We start from the raw sequence: 16,320 nt of genomic DNA, 5'->3' as shown, positions 1-16,320 counted from the left end.
CATGGTGTGATGTCCCATGTGAGGCACACGGCACATGCTCAATCCTCTCGAAGGTTTTGAAGTATGGTGCATAACGTCTCAAGCAAACACCTCCCCTTGAGTGTTCTGTGTACTCTGTAGACAAACAGCAATGGTGCACGCAAGGTAACATTGACAATCAACTCACCACTCTGGTGGGTTGAGAAATTGAATGTTCACTGTCAACATCACCGCTGATTATCCTCAGTCAAAGCAAATAGCAAAGAAAGCTTCGCATACATCGATTCCCACAGTGCGTAGGATCTGCTTAGCTTTTCAATCCGGGCATTTAAAGTATTCGATCATTTTTCTATTATATATATGTTGTGAATATACCCATGTACCCTTTTATTTAACGAGAAGGCTAGTCATCTGCTTCTCCTCTTCACGCCACGCAGTTAATAAACCTGGTTCATTTCACTGTAATATTTTTTTCTTCAATTATTGTCACTGTACTTGAATATTACACCAACAAGAAGCGGACACGAAACAACACGATAAAATTTTCTTACGTAGCTTCATGTTGCAGATCATTGGCTGCTCAGACAAAAATTACGTATTTCAAAAAAGTTACATTGAAAACAGCAGTTCATTGGTCTAAAATTACAATTCTTAATGGCTGACAAGAGTCATGGGCATACCAAAGCATGTGAGACATTAAAAAATTTACTGTACAAATCTTGTATAACAAAAACACTGCAACGTCTGTGCAACAAATGCACACTTGCTAGCAGACTATACACTTCACAATGACACAAAGATCGATAGCGTCATGCTGTATAATGCATCCCTCAAATATATGTATGCGACATAATGGTGCAAATATAAATTTGCAGTTGAAATAAAGCACTATTTTAGGAGCATAAAAGCGCAGTTGGCCTCGGTGCCCGCAGTGAAAGTACGTTGAATATGCCGCGGAGCGCGTCTCCTTCCCAATCCAGTTCACTCGCAGAGCCCTTGCACAAGTTTTCCACATGTGGTGTCTCAGCGGGAGCGCGCCCTTAGGCCCACTCAACCTTCTAGTACACTCTAGTACCAGTAGCACACCAACAGACGGAGATAGAAAGAAGAGATGGACACTAACATCGACTTCCATACAAGATTTTTATTATGAAGGGCACAAATACATAGATATATGTTTTTGTATATATACATATACACTTGCACATGTGATTTCTAAGCAAACCAACTACCAATTATTTCTCCAAGGAAATGTTTTTTCATTATTTTAAAATGTTTGCAAACAGGAATGAAACTGCTTCCTTTATATATATATATATATATATATATATATATATATATATATATATATATATATATATATATATATATATATATATATATATATATATATATATATATATATTTGCCTTGGCTATGTTTATGACCACGTTTGGCTAACCAACTTAAAATGTGTGCCCTTGCTGCACCTATACTGTCAACGTGTGATGAAACAGTGATTTGTGATGTAATTTAATTTTTTTCAGCTCCTCCATAAATATCTTTATTTCTTGCATGTTTGCATTGTTGGAGCTGATGATGGACACAAAGTGTAGAAAGTGTGTAGAAATTTTAGGGCAAATTTTGACTAAATTAGAGTTTTGTAGTTGCTAGAAGCTGGCCGTGTGCTGTCCAAGTTGCTTTTTCAGCTTATTAAATCGGTGGAGGATTTGTACCTGGGGAGTCCTCCCCCTCCCTCCACTGACTACATCCTTGTAGGTTAATACTACCCTACTCACATTTTATCACTACAGTACCTGCAAAACCAAGTTATTCGCATTCTAGCATCAGGCCCACCTCCAGCGAATTCAGTTTTATTACTCCTGGAACTTCAGTAACTACCTGTACTCTGTTTGCTCAAATACAAACTTGGAACACTGTTTTTCAGAACACTTAATCACAACTTTCCCTTTCATGCGTTGAAAACAGCTAACATGTCAAATTCCAGCCCAACCAAGTACATATCTAGCGCTAACTTTTTATTTTGCAATTCTATGCACTAGTTATGGCAAACCTACCAAGTCCTTTGCAGCGATTGAGTTCTGTAGTGAGATTCGATATGGTATTATAAGATCGTTATTATTGTCACTGCTTAATTAAAAGCTATTTTTCTATTCAGTGACACCTTTAAAGGCATTGGGACCAAAATTATATCTTTAGTTCTTGCTCTGCTCACTGTTATCCTTGTACCCTTAATTTCTTGGTTATCTGTACCTGCCGTGGTGGCTTAGCGGCTATGGTCGTGCTCTGCTAAGCATGAAGTCACGAAAACAAATCCCGGCCACGGTGGCTGCATTTCAGTGGGGGCAAACTGAAAAAAAGCTCATGTCCCGTGCATTGCGGGAACGTTAAAGATCCCCTGGTGGTCAAAATTTGGTGTCCCCCACTGTGGCATGCTTCATAATCAAATGGTGGTTTTGGCATGTAAAACCACAGAATTAATTAATTTGGTTACCTGTATAATATTTCACTTACTCATATTTTCTATGTATTAATTTTATTGTATTTTTATCTGGTGGTTATCTGTTTTTTTTCCCCCAGACTTTTTGTATTCTGCAACAGAAGATCCCTTTACAGCTTTGTGGTATGGGACCTCCTTCTGTATACTCACATATCCGTGTATGTGTGCACATTGTATGAATAATCAACGAGTGTACACTTGAATGTGCATAAGTGTTTATTAATACAAGAATGAGGCATCACAAGTTATTGCCTTGGTGTCTGGGATTCTGTGGAACTGTGTACTGAGGTCACAGGAAAAGGCACTCAGTCGAGGAAAAATTTAAGGAGAAGGTGAAACTAATAAGCCTACCAGGCTCTGCATGTGTGAGAGGTTTGCAGACTGTGCAGCTAGTGAGGGAATACTAATGTGAGCCAGAGAAAGTGCCATGAGTAGAAGAGAAGGCAGTGTATTGGTCCTCCTAATGAGTTATGAAACTGTACATTGACGCTTGTTGGCAAGGGTGAAGGAGGGCATTGTTTTCTCTTCTGCAGAGAATCCCTGAGCTGGAGCTACTGGTTGCACGGTGTGGTGGACAGCAGGAGTGTTGTGAAGCACTGGTCTCCCTGGTGGTGGCCGGACAGCTGGAGTGGCGCTTTGCCCTTGGCCAGCTGTTGGGTGCATGCACTGCAGGGGCCGACCGGTCAGTCATCAGTTGGGCAGCTTTTGATGGACCGTGTCTTGGCCTCGCACTTCTGCCATTGCCTTGTGTTTTTTTGTATATAAACAACTTTATAGTTCAACTTGGCATGTTGGAGCAGTTCTCAGCGATGCTGACAAACATTTGATAGGTTCTGAATAGTGTATGAGCTGAAATGATTATCAACTGGTGTGTCCAAGTGGTTATCACACTACTGAAACAAGTGACAGTTCTTGTCACCCAACAAATTTGCAAAGAAATATAGCTATATAAAAGTTGTGTGACATTATGTAGTCGTACAGCAGATGTCCTTTAATTTGACACCGGTTAATTCGATTTTGTCAGCCGATTCAATCCCAAACGAAGGTCTTGGCTGGTGCCCGTGCATTTCTACGGGACCGAACTCATTATTTCGATGTTAAAATTGGCATATGCTGGATAGCTCGAACTTGACCAACCTACATGCACGTGCCTGACCCCTATGAGAACCCAAATAATGACCCCTTTAGTGGCAGAATCTGTCCCGGTAGGATTTAGGGGACAGTGAACGCATTGAACACATGTCATCTCCTGTCAAAAATGCCTACTTTCAGCCTGCCCTAGGAAGATCTTAAAGCAACAACGGTAGCTCTGAATGTTTGATTACATTGTTACACCATTCTAAAATTGCCTGCACAAGTGCAATCGAATATACAAAACCAAAAGTGCGTTTGCAGCAGTTATGGGCTTTACCGCATAGCATAACCTAATTTTGGCAAAGCTGATTAAAAAACAAAAAAAAATGACTTTAAGAAACTAGCAGCCATTGTGCAACACATATTAGACCATTACCCATTATTTTGGCTAAGAAATTGGGTTCATGTTAGATTTTAACTTTGTTTAGAACCTTTTAATACCAGTTCTACGTTAGTTTTCTAATTTGGACACCTAAAAAGCGGCGGTGCGTTCGATCCTGGCAAATACAGTCGAACCCGACTATATCGAACCTGTTTACATCGAATTATTCTGTATATAGAACAATTTCTGAACATGGTGTAGTTACAATGAGTATATATAGCAAAAATTACGCTTACATCGAACAAAAATAGCATTGGCTCCCGATATATTGAATTACAACCACCGCATAAGTATCTCCCTCGCGGCAGCAGGAAAACCCGGCGGGGAGGCTCCATCCAACCACTCTCCCTACCGTGACCGCGCTGCGTCGAGCGATTTGTCGACACCCCCTCTTGCAAAAAATGATCTTGGCCCGTCCGCAGCGCTTGCTCGGACAGCCAATCAGAGGCTCTTGTGCCTTCGTCGTGCAAGATGGCGAAAAGGAAGACCACATTGCCGACATTGTACCGAGCACAAGTGAAAGTGGGCACAATGAGGAAAGCAACGATGGTCCTTTGCCCACATCCTCCGAGGTGTGTGGTGCACTCGCACTAGTGCGGTGCTTCTATGCGAATGTGGAAGCTTGTGGCTTCGGCTGCTGCGACTCTTTAGACAATGTGGAGAAGTGCGTGCATTGCAGGCAGTGAGATTGCCCAAGCAGAAGAAAATACAGGACTGCTTAATGCTAAACTGTGCTAGTTTCATGCTAAACTGTGCTAGTTTCATCAATGAAGTGATTTTATAAATGCTTTGTGCTTTATGATGTCCAATTTCTTAGCAGGCTTATATTGAATTATGCCCTATATCGAACTGATAGTCCTTTTTTTTGCAAGTTTGATATAGCCGGGTTCGACTGTACTACCAAATGGGCAGGCAGTGTGTGCTGGTATTTTTTCTGCATTTTGTTTAATTCAACCCACTGGATAATTCGATCAATTGCATACTGAAGGTGGTTAATATTTATTTATTTATTTTACCCTCGGTATACAGAGTACATTTCAGAGGGGAAGGACAATTAGTAAGTTTTGTCCCCGATGACGACCCTTTTTGAAAATTCAGCACTATCGTTTGAAATTTCCAATAAATGCAACATGTGACTCCGCCTTCCTCTTGCCCTGCATAGCTGCCAAAAGCCGCTGTAAATCTGCCAAGGTGCCGAAAATCAATCACTGTCACAACTGTTCCTCTCGGTTTGATGTATGTAAGAGGGGCCGGGCACCCGGTTTGGTGTCTTCACTACCAGGGCCGAACTGCCATTTTTTTGTAAACCCTGATGAAGATCGGTCCACCGATCGAAACTGTCGAAATTAAATACTTGTTCTGTTTACCTTGTAGCACCACTCAAGTTCTATATATATATATATATATATATATATATATATATATATATATATATATATATATATATCCATGTACTGCCCGCCTCTTACAACATGTGACTGTGTTTTATGTAAGATTTTATTGTCTTTTTTGTTTTTGCATAGGATGTGTTCTCCTTGCTGTTGAATGAGCAAGGCAGGTCCTTGACTCTCCCTTGCATTTGATGTGCAATTCCCTTGCCTCTTTTTTTACATCATTCTGTTTGCACCTTGGATTGACTTAGGTATTGTGTTTTGATCTTTTCACTAAGTGTTTCTGTGAGCAATATATCCTTGTAAAGTCTATATATTTTACGAATGCATACGGACGTATCTTGTATATGCCTTGTACTAATTGTCTGCCCGTCCTGCAAGGACCACAATGTGGTCTGCAGTATGTACTAAATAAATAAAATAAATAAATGACGCAGTAGGGCACTTAACAGCATTTATAATTAATGCTGCATCACTATGCATTCTCCAAACACCTTCGAAACGACATATTTTAATAATGGAAGGATAAGTGTAAGAAAGTGCGGAAGAAGCAAAACAAGGCTTGGAATCTCCTTCATAACTCCCCAACCGCAGACAATCTAACTTCAAAACAATTAAGTTACAAGGTAGAAGAACACGCCGCCATGCTAAATGGGAAACTTGGGAAAAATACATAAGTAGGATCAGTTATATAGATGAATGAAATAGCCTGGAACAAGGTGAACAAAATAAAGGGCCGCGAAACTCATCCCCTACCTTTAGTAAACACACAAGGAGACCTTTTGAGGACCAGGCAGATTGCTTAGGAGAACATTTCGAACACGTTTCCAATATATCCCTTTACACAGATATATTTCTGAAATACCAGCGGCAAATACCAGCGGAAAGGCACATACAATGAAGTACACAATCGTGCATTTACTATAGCGGAGTTCCAGGCCTCACTGAATTGTTGTAACAAGTCCGCTCCAGGAAGTGGCAGAATACTAGAATACTATATGAAAAGATCAACCACTTGCACCCTGAAACCAACAGAACAATAATGTCACTCTTTAACTCCATGTTCTTTGCTGGTTACATTCCGTCCACCTGGAAAGAAGCAATCGTAATTCCTGTTCTCAAAGAGGGCAAGGACCCTTTCTCACCTAGCAGTTATAGGCCTATCACTTTGACAAGTTTGACAAAATACTTGATCCCTTACAGTGAGTCTTTAGGGGAGGTAGATCCACAACAGATCATCTTGTCCGTATCAAGACAAATATCCATGATGTGTTTGAGCACAAACAGTTTTTCTCCGCAGTATGTTTAGATAAGGAGAAGGTGTACGACGCAGCTTGGTCCTTTGGAGTCCTTCGTGATCTGTCTGAAATGGGAGTCTAAGGCAACTTACTGAATTTTATTCAGAGTTAGCTCTCCCATCGTACGTTCCATGTTAGAGTTAATAACGTTCTGTCTTGTCCTTTTACGCATGAGGCTGGTGTTCCTCAAGGTGGTATGCTGAGCTGCATTCTTTTTATTGTAAAAATGAACTCGCTCAACACTGTCATACTACATACTGTGTTTTATTCTGTTATGTGGATCACATCCAGATAGGTTGCAAATCTGCACGTGACAAGTACATTTGGCTTAGATAAATTGTCTAAGTGGGCAGATGAGAATGGTTTTAAACTAAAGCCTCAAAAAAGTTTTTGCGTACTGTTCTCTAAGGAGAGATGTATACTGCCGGACCCCATAATATATCTCAATGGACAACGGCCATCTGTGAGCTGTGAACACAAACTTTTAGGGATCCATTTAGACGCGAATTTAAGTTTTGGCCTACACCTGAAGTATCATAAGGCAAAGTGCCTCAAGACTATGAATCTGCTGAAACTCTTGTCACGCAAATCCTGGGGAAGTGACAGGAAATGCCTGATAAGCTTGTACAAAGGTCCAGTATTATCACGTCTTGACTACTGAGCCATATTCTATAATTCTACTACACCTAGTGCTTTGAAAATGTTAGATCCTACCCACCACTTAGGCATCCGCCTTGCGACATGCACCTTCAGGACTAGTCCTGTGCAATGCCTGTATGTTGAATCTAACGAATGGCCTTTATAGCTCTAAAGGACATATTTAGGCTTTTATCACGCCTTGAAGGTAAAATCAGCTGTAGACCATCCATTTCATTCAATTATTCATCACTTGTCCACAGTTAAGCTGTTCCATAACTGCCCAGCCACTAGGCCTCCTTTGTCCGTCCAACTCGAAGCACTGTCAGGAGGAACAGGCGTCCCTCTTTTAGAAAATATCTTAATGGCTCCTAGTAGGCTTCTACTGTCTTAGGATTGGCAGACTATCCAGTGTGGCATCTTTTTCTTAGAAATATCAAAACGAGCACCTGAGGCACATACACATTCGCATTTTCTTGAACTTAAGGAAAAGTATTCCTGTGCTGCATTTTATATAGATCCCCGCTGGGGCGTCTGCGTCAGCAGGCATTTGGTGTGTTGCGACACCATGTATCCAAGCACACGAGGGTAAGTAAAAGAAAATATCTCATTCAAGGAGGCACGCAGGCATGTGTCATACCTGCCCAACGACAGCTTTGCCGATGTGACGTGCCAGGTGGCAGCGACACAACTGCTTCCGGGGACGGTCCGGCCCACACGCAGGGAGCCGCCAGTGATGCCATGTGCCTTCTTGGTGGCTGCAGCTAACACTGCTCCGCCATCCCAGCAGAAGGTGCCGTTGACCTTTGGGCTGTTGGCCTCAAAGGTTTCTTCCCACATGTCGAGGCCTTCGCATCAAGCACAGAGCGCGTGTCCAGCACATCACAAGAGGCAGTAGACACAACCAGCCAGAAGGCACTGCCAGCGCCTAAAGAGCAGCGAGATTCTCGTGACCGCTCCAAAAAGGCAAACCTCACATGATGGTGCCTGGAAAGGGCCCGTGAGCTAATCATTGTATGTTAAGAAGGTTAATCCACAACTGATCATCTCGTAAAGATTAAGGCATACATTCATGAGGCCTTCGTTTACAGACAATTTTTTCTGTCTCTCTTCCTTGATATAGAAAAGGCATACGACACTACTTGGCGATTCAGGGATTTAGCCTTCAGGCTGAATACCAACAAAAGCCCACTTGGTGATTTGGAATATTAGGAGACCTCTCAGAAATGGGCATACATGGCAATATGCTTTATGTAATTAAGAGTTACTGCTGAAAGTGTGCATCCTGGGTTAGAGTTGGCAACACCTTGTCCAGGCCATTCATCCAGGAAACTAGGGTACTGCAGGGGGGAGTACTCAGTTGTGCCTTTTTTATTGTAAAGATGAACTCTTGACGTTCACTCATTCCACGAAGTATCTTTTACTGTGTACATGTTGATGACTTACAGTTAGGGTTTAGGTACTGTAACCTTCTCATACGTGAAAGACAAGTGCAGCTTGGTCTGGACAAGGTGTCGAAGTGGGCCAACGAAAATGGCTTTAGGCTAAATACCAGCAAAAGCTCATGCATCCTTTTCTCAGGAAAATGAGGCTCCCCTTCCCCCTCCCCTTCCCCATAACTTCGGATGGGCCTCGGGCCCTGCAACCCCCCCCTCCTCCATAGTCGGTGCCTATGCCTTTGCATTCCCACTCATAAGCAGTTTAAAGTGCAGCCAAATTTTTTTTTTGTTGGTACCTACCTCAGCACTTGTTGAAAGCTCCTGACAGCTGCTAGGATTTCAAAACATTCACAGATAGAAAGCTTCATGAGCTTTGGTGGCTCTGTGAACTGGTGATGAGAGGATCAGAAGGTCTTACCTGTAAAGCAGTTGTCTTTGGAGTTTTTAATTTTCATTCAGTGGTACTGATCTGAAAATGCCACGGAAGCGCTTGTATTCTGTGTGCTCTTGCCTGTGCACAGCAGTCAAGACATACATGTTTTCATCTGCGTGTCAATTTGGATGGCCTGCAAATTTAGCGGGTCGGCACATGTCAGGACTGCAGCGGGGATTAGAGTCATGTTGGGTGCTGCAATCATATCAGCAGGCATTTATTGAATTGCATGGCCATGCGTCCCGTGGTGCAAATGTGAGCTTAAAATTTGCCTTGTGTCCAGTGGGTGGCTCTTGTTTGGTTTGCACTGCAGGCAGCCGAGTGGCGCAGTTGCGGCTATGGGTCGACTGCTGACCCTGCACATGCATGGAGAGCTCCAGGCTGGCGCCTACCACTGCCCCTTTGCACTCCGGTAGGTGGTTGGTCTACTGCCAACATTTATTTTAAAATAACAAATTTTTAGAGCTTGTTTATGATCGTCATATTGACACTTAAAACCTTTGTATATCAATGCCATAGCGTTACGGACCCCATGTCGCAGAAAATCCAGTGTCAGTGTATGGCCTCCAGCGTCGGATGTCATTTTGGCAAAAAGAATTTCGAACCATGCATACCCAAGCACGCAGGCCCTCCATGTGGCACAAAGAAGTTGCTCAAATCATTCAATTTCTAAAGGTAAAATGCATAGAAAAATCGTAAAGTACGACTCGCACACAATCTACAGACATGATAGCATCGGATTGTAATTTGTATATATGAGAAAACACAATTCTATTACACAAAAGGCAAAAAAAAGAAAAGAAAAGAAAAGAAAGAGTCATCAAACCACTTTTTCAGCATTTCTACTTTTCATAGAGCGGCCATGACCTCCCAGATTTGCCCGCACAAATCTCAAAGGCTGTAATGCAGTGCGCCCAGTCCCTTGCAACAGCTCCAGAAGGTGCTCGCCTCCGCCACATCACAGCCCCCGCAAGAGGCCACATTTCTACCAGAAAGCTCGCCTTTGTGCATAGTGTTCGCCACCACCGTTTCCCGGTAAACATTACAGCTACATAAGCTGCAGTTGCCGGGAAGCATGAGAAGCAGTCAGGGATCTTTGACACGCTACGGCTGTCCACTCTTAAAGGCGAAGCTTAAGCATCCTTCAAATTTTTTCATTTGCGGTTGTTTCAGAGTAAAACTATTTCAAATGTGGAAAAAGTCATTTCAAAAGAATACAAATTCTATAGGTACTTATGATGCACTTCTTTCTAATCTGTGTACTAGCATCATTGTTACCATATGTTTGTTTTTATTCTTCATTGCCTATATGTGATTATCATCAGATAGTGATCATCGACAAATCCGTGAGTGCAGGATTATATTCTGGCTGATGCAGCCACATTTTGACGGGGGTGAAATGCAAAAATGCCCATGTACTGTGCATTGAGTGCATGTTACTGATATCCAGAATTAATCTGGAGCCCCCCACTACAGCGTGCGTCATAATCATGTTGTGGTTTTTGCCACAGCATCTGAACAGGGCAAAGTCTGCATAATAAACTGTCAAGATTTGAGTAATCAAACAAATTTTTAGTATTTTTATCGGGGGTGTCTGCGTCAGCAGGCATTCATAGTGTTGCAACAACACGTGCCCAAGCACACGTACGTGGGTTGGACCCTCCCGTGTGAAGCCGTGTGCGGCTTAGCCGTGTCCAGGGAAACGGTATCTTGGGGGTTGAGCTGAAGCTGGATGTTCATACTATTATAGCCCGTTGGCGGAGACAACACACCTCTTTGGCCTCCGCTTCATGTAGACGGCATGCCTGGGCTGACCCACGCAGAGGAAATCGGTAGTTGCCTTTTCCTGTCCTGCTCTCCAATCTTCGTCTTTCTCTCTCACTTCGAATCTTTTGTGTCCTCTCTCTATTTCCTTTTACTTCCAATTTCCTGAGCAGCAAGGGTTAACCTTGTGTGGTTAGCCAGCCTTGTGCACAGCATAATTGGTTATAGTAGTGTCGCACAGCTGACGTACACAGGACCTGCCCTTTCGAGGTCCTGCAGCGTCACCTCGTTGGACTTCATGGTGGGTGGCTGGTGCTGCTGCAGAATTTATTATGTATATCCATGGGAACTTCCTTTTCCCCACTTTCTGATCGTCCTCAGAAACGAGGGCGCACCGAAGAAGTCTTTCAATTTTTTGCCATCTGAACACAAAACTTTCCCCGTTGTCACATAATCCGTTCTCACAAACCTGAACAGACGGTGAGAATGATCTCACCCTTTGTCGTCTCGAAATCTCTAACTGAAGTTTTTGGTCCTGGTTATAAAGCATCGAAAATGGCAAGCGGTGATTTGCTTCTGGAGTTCCACGGTCAGAAACAACATGAAAAACTGCACAATCTTGTGTCCTTCAGGGGTGTTCCAGTAGCAGCGACCCTATGCCGTACCATGAATACCACCCATGGCATTGTTTTCGATGCTGATCTCATAGAATAGTCTGAAACTGAACTTTTAGAGGGTTGGAATAGATCACAATGTGATTAGTGTTAAACTAATTAAAGTGAGGTGGGATGGAAAAGAAATCAATACCAAACACCTAATACTTACATTTAGCTCAAGCATTCCGCCCTACACTATTGAGGCAGGATATGTGGAGATCGAGGTCAGTCCGTATGTCCCAAATCCCCTGCAATGCTTTAGGTGCCAGCAATTCGGCCATAGTTCACAGAACTGCGGAGGCCATCATACTTGTGCGAAATGCGGTGCGAATGGACACCTCTCTGAATCATGTGAAAACTCCCTCCACTGTGTGAACTGTGATGGAGGACATGCTGCGTATTCTTGGTCATGCCCATCCTGGGAAAAAGAAAAGGAATTGTGACAATAAAAGTAAAATAAAGTATATCATTCAAGGAGCCACGCAGACGGGTGTCCTACCTGGCCAAAGTCTGTTTTGCTGAAGTGGTGCATCAGGGGGCAGCATCACAACAGCGCCCAGTGACTGTCCGGCCCACACAGTGCGAGCTGGCCGTGACGCCATTCGCCCCCTCAGCGACTGCAGCTACTGTTGCTGTGCTGTCTCGGAAGACGGGGCCATTGACCTCCAGGCTGCTGGCCGAAATGGTCTCGTCCCCCGAGACAAGGCTTTCGCATCAAACACAGCACTCGCAAGAGCGGGTGTCCAGCGCCCTGCAAAAGACGATAGACACGTGCCCCCGATCTCACTACACACACATTTTCCTGCAGTTCAAAGAAAATTCGGAGTTACAGCACCTTGAATGCAAATGTGGAAAAAATGAAGCGTACAATCGCCTGTTCAGCTTCGCTGAACTTTAGGCATCTCTCAATTGTTGCAGACTCGGTATCAGGTAGTGATCGCACCATTTGTGAAATGATCAAACAAGTATACCCTCAGAAACTCTCATAACATTTCTATCTCATTTCATTGCTATGTGGGCAGCTGGATACATTACATCTGCTTGGAAAGAAGCTGTTATTATTTCCATACTTAAACAAAGGAAGGACCCGTCTCTAGCCAGTGGTTACAGACCAATAGCTCTAAAAAGCTGTCTGTACAAGCTCTTCAAAAAAGTACCGGTGCCTACTTTGTTTCTTGGAAAATTACGAAATACTAGACCCATTCCAGTGTGGCTTCCGAGAAGGTAGGTCGACGACAGACCACCTTGTTTCCCTTGAGGACAACATCAGGGATGCCTTTATACATAAACAGTTCCTTCTTTCAGTGTTATCAACCTGGAGAAGGCATACGATATGACATGGTGTTTCGGTATTCTTTGGGACCTTTCCGCTATCGGTGTCCGTGGCAACATGCTGAACACAATGAAAGCTTGATTGCATTTTTCATGTAAGAGTGGGCAACAGTTTGTCTAGAAGAGAGAGGGAGAGAGAGAAAGGCAAAGGAAAGACAGGGAGGTTAACCAAGAAGATTCGCCCCAAAGACTGGTGTGCTGCAAGTAGGCGTGCTTAGTTGCATACTCTTTGTCCTAAAAATAAATTCACTTCATACAGTCATTCCACGCACCATGTTTTATTCTCTATATGTCGACAATGTGTAGATAGGCTTTAAGTTATGGAATATTGCTATCTGCAAATGCCAGCTCCAGCTTGGTGTAAACAAGTTACCATATTTATTCAAATCTAGACCGATAGTTTTTTTCAAATAATCATATTCCAAACTCTAGGGTCGGCTTAATTCGAAGATTTTAGTAGTGATGACGACGTTGGATGAGCTCTGCACGTTCAGATTCAATAAATGCTGTTTGCATTTTGTGAACGCTGTTCTCGCTTTTTTTGTTTGGCCTACTTTTGAGGTAATATATCTTTATTTTGTTGGCTTCGGACTTTAGGGGGTCGGCTTAGAATCATGGTCGGCCTAGATTCGAGTAAGTACAGTATCTAGATGAGCGGATGAAAATAGGCTTAAACTGAATATGCAGAAAAGTACTTGTATGCTCTTCTCAAAGAACGAAGGTGCAACACCAATCCCTAGTTTTTCTATCAGTGGAGATGAACCCACTGTCAGTAGTGAACATAAATGCTTAGGTATTATCTTGGATTCAAAACTAACATTTATACCCCATATGAAGTATCTCGACGAAGTGCATGAAATCAAAGAACCTCCTAAAACTCCTGTCACACACCACATGGGGTAGTGACAGGAAGTGCCTATTGCACCTGTACAAAAGCCTTATACGTACATGTTTAGACTATGGTGCTGTGGTGTACCACTCTGCTGCACCGTGTGCGTTGAAGATGCTGGATCCGATTCATCATTTGGGTGTCCGCCTGGTCACAGGTGTGTTCAGGAAAAGTCGTGTGCAAAGCCTCTATATGGAATCGAATAAGTGGTCACTTAACTTGCAAAGGTCATACTCTAGCCTTACATGTTTTCTGAAGGTACATGCAAACCCTGAACATCTGTGTTATGCTGCTATAAATGATATGACATCCACCACACTGTTTCACAACTGACCCACAGCAACGGAGCCTTTCTCCCTGCGTATGTGGAAGCTCAGTGACAAAATGGGTGTCCCACTTTTAGAACCTTGTCTCAAGGTCATGGCAAAGTGCCGTGGCAATGGCAGCTTATTAAATGTGACATGTCTTTTGTTCATGTTACAAAGCATGTTCCAGAGGAACATGCACTTTCTAGAACTCCAGTTGAAGTACTCGTGCCCACAATTTTATACTGATGCTCCAAAGTCCCATGCTGGCGCGTTTTTTGCAGCGGTTGGTCCATCATTCTTAGAATCTGATGTTTTGCACCCGTAAACAAGCAACTCAGCACCTGGTGGTGATCGCATAATGTATGCAATGATCGAGAACATGCACTCCGAAACATTGAACACAACGCAAAAAAGGGGGCAAGGCCTTACCCCCTTTTTTTTGCATTATGAATCCTTACCATCTAGATCAGCTTTCTGTCATTGCAAGAAACATTGAACGTTCTTCTGCCCCTTTACAATACCATGTGGGTATCTGCGCACATTCCATCCTCATGGAAAGAAGCGACTGTTATCCTAATTCATAAACAAGGCAAGGACCCTGCATTAGCCAGCAGTAATAAGCCAATAGCATTAACAACTTGTTTGTGCAAGTTATGTGAAAAAATGGTAAATCAGCATCTAATATATTTCCTGGAAAGCAACTGTCTGCTTGACCCCCTTCAATGTGGTTTGAGGGGAGGTACATCACCAGCAATAGACCGCCTCCTTCGCATTGAGGCAAACATTACAGATGCCTATATACACGAACAATTCTTTCTCTTGGTATTTCTTGACTTAGAGAAAGCCTATGACACAACATTGCGAATCGGAATCCTCCGAGACTTATCTGCAATGGGTGTATGCGGCAACATGTTCAACATGATAGAAAACTACTTGTCTAACCGCATGTTCCGCATTAGAGCGGGCAGTGCCCTGTCCAGGCATTTCACTCAAGAGACTGGTGTGCCTCAAGGAGGTGTGCTTATATGCACCCACTTCATTGTGAAAATGGATTCTCTTCACAGAGCCATTCCATTCTCAATGTTTTGTTTAATACAGTCGACTCTTGTTAATTTGAATATGCTTAATTCAAGCTTCCAGTTTATTCGAACTGATGCTGTGGTCCCGTCAAAGTTATGTGTATTCTAATGGACGAAAACACTTGGTAATTCGAATGCACAAGCAATTGCAACGGTTCATTTGAACATACCGTGCTCAGATAATGCTTTCAGCACTGTGTCAAATCGTGTGGTGGCGCCTCTGACTAGCATTGATCTGACCTTGCCATAGAGGAGAGGCTTAGGAGGAACCCCTCAACGCTGTGTGTGAAAAAAAAAAAAAAGAACTCGGTGCTCTTTCACTCGGTGAAGAAGGATGACTAGCGAAGCTGTGTATGTGGGCCTCTTAATCACAAACTGCACATCTGCCGTGGGTCTGCCCGGCATTGCACTTTTCACTAATTTATTAATACTGACAGCCTTTGCAGGCTATTACAGGAGTGGAAAAACACATGGGCATAAGTACAACAACCACATCCGACGCAGTATACATCCGCATAAACTGTTGAACTGTGCGGCGACTCTTCGCGTCTTCAAAGTGGCAACATTCATTAATGATCTCATTGACCATTGTTATGTTCTTGTGAACAAGCAGGTTAAACGCGCTCAACCTGCTTCCTGCGTCTACGATTCCTTTTAAAATGTGGCTGACCTTGTCTGCCTCTGCCATATTGTTATCCACTTTGCGGCAAGAAGCGAGGACGTTTTGGATATACACCACGTAAAATTCAGTGGACGTCTGTGCACAGGTCCCAAGGTCCTTCTTCGCAGCACGTTGGCGGCTGACGGGCTTGTCGAACACATCTCTAAGCTTCTGTTTGCACTGGTCCCAACTTGTAATCTCTTCTTCGTGTGTTTCAAACCAGACCCGTGTGGTTTTCTTGAGGTAGAATATTAGCCAGCATAAGCGTGTTATCCCACCTGTTGTGTGCGCTGATGTGTTCGTAATTCTGCAACCAGTCGTCGATGTCAATGTTGTCAAACCCGGAAAACATGCCAGGGTCGCGAGGCTGGGCCAGGATGACCGTTCGTCGCGACGGCGGGGCTGTGGTTGAACTCTCTCCTTCGGATGACATGGCAGA

General features: G+C 43.3%; 1 protein-coding gene across 1 annotated transcript in view; it reads left to right on the top strand.

Moving 5' to 3' along the window:
• Positions 1 to 16,320, top strand: part of LOC139055694 (focadhesin) — a 307,088-nt gene that overhangs the window by 10,730 nt on the left and 280,038 nt on the right. The window contains exons 3-4 of the mRNA XM_070533225.1: positions 3,013 to 3,161; positions 9,506 to 9,604. Of these exons, the coding sequence (XP_070389326.1) occupies positions 3,013 to 3,161; positions 9,506 to 9,604 (248 nt within the window). The remainder of the gene's footprint in view (positions 1 to 3,012; positions 3,162 to 9,505; positions 9,605 to 16,320) is intronic.

Source organism: Dermacentor albipictus, chromosome 2, assembly GCF_038994185.2.
Source record: "Dermacentor albipictus isolate Rhodes 1998 colony chromosome 2, USDA_Dalb.pri_finalv2, whole genome shotgun sequence".
NCBI classification, from domain to species: Eukaryota; Metazoa; Arthropoda; class Arachnida; order Ixodida; family Ixodidae; genus Dermacentor; species Dermacentor albipictus.
This window is presented reverse-complemented; position numbering and strand designations above follow the sequence as displayed.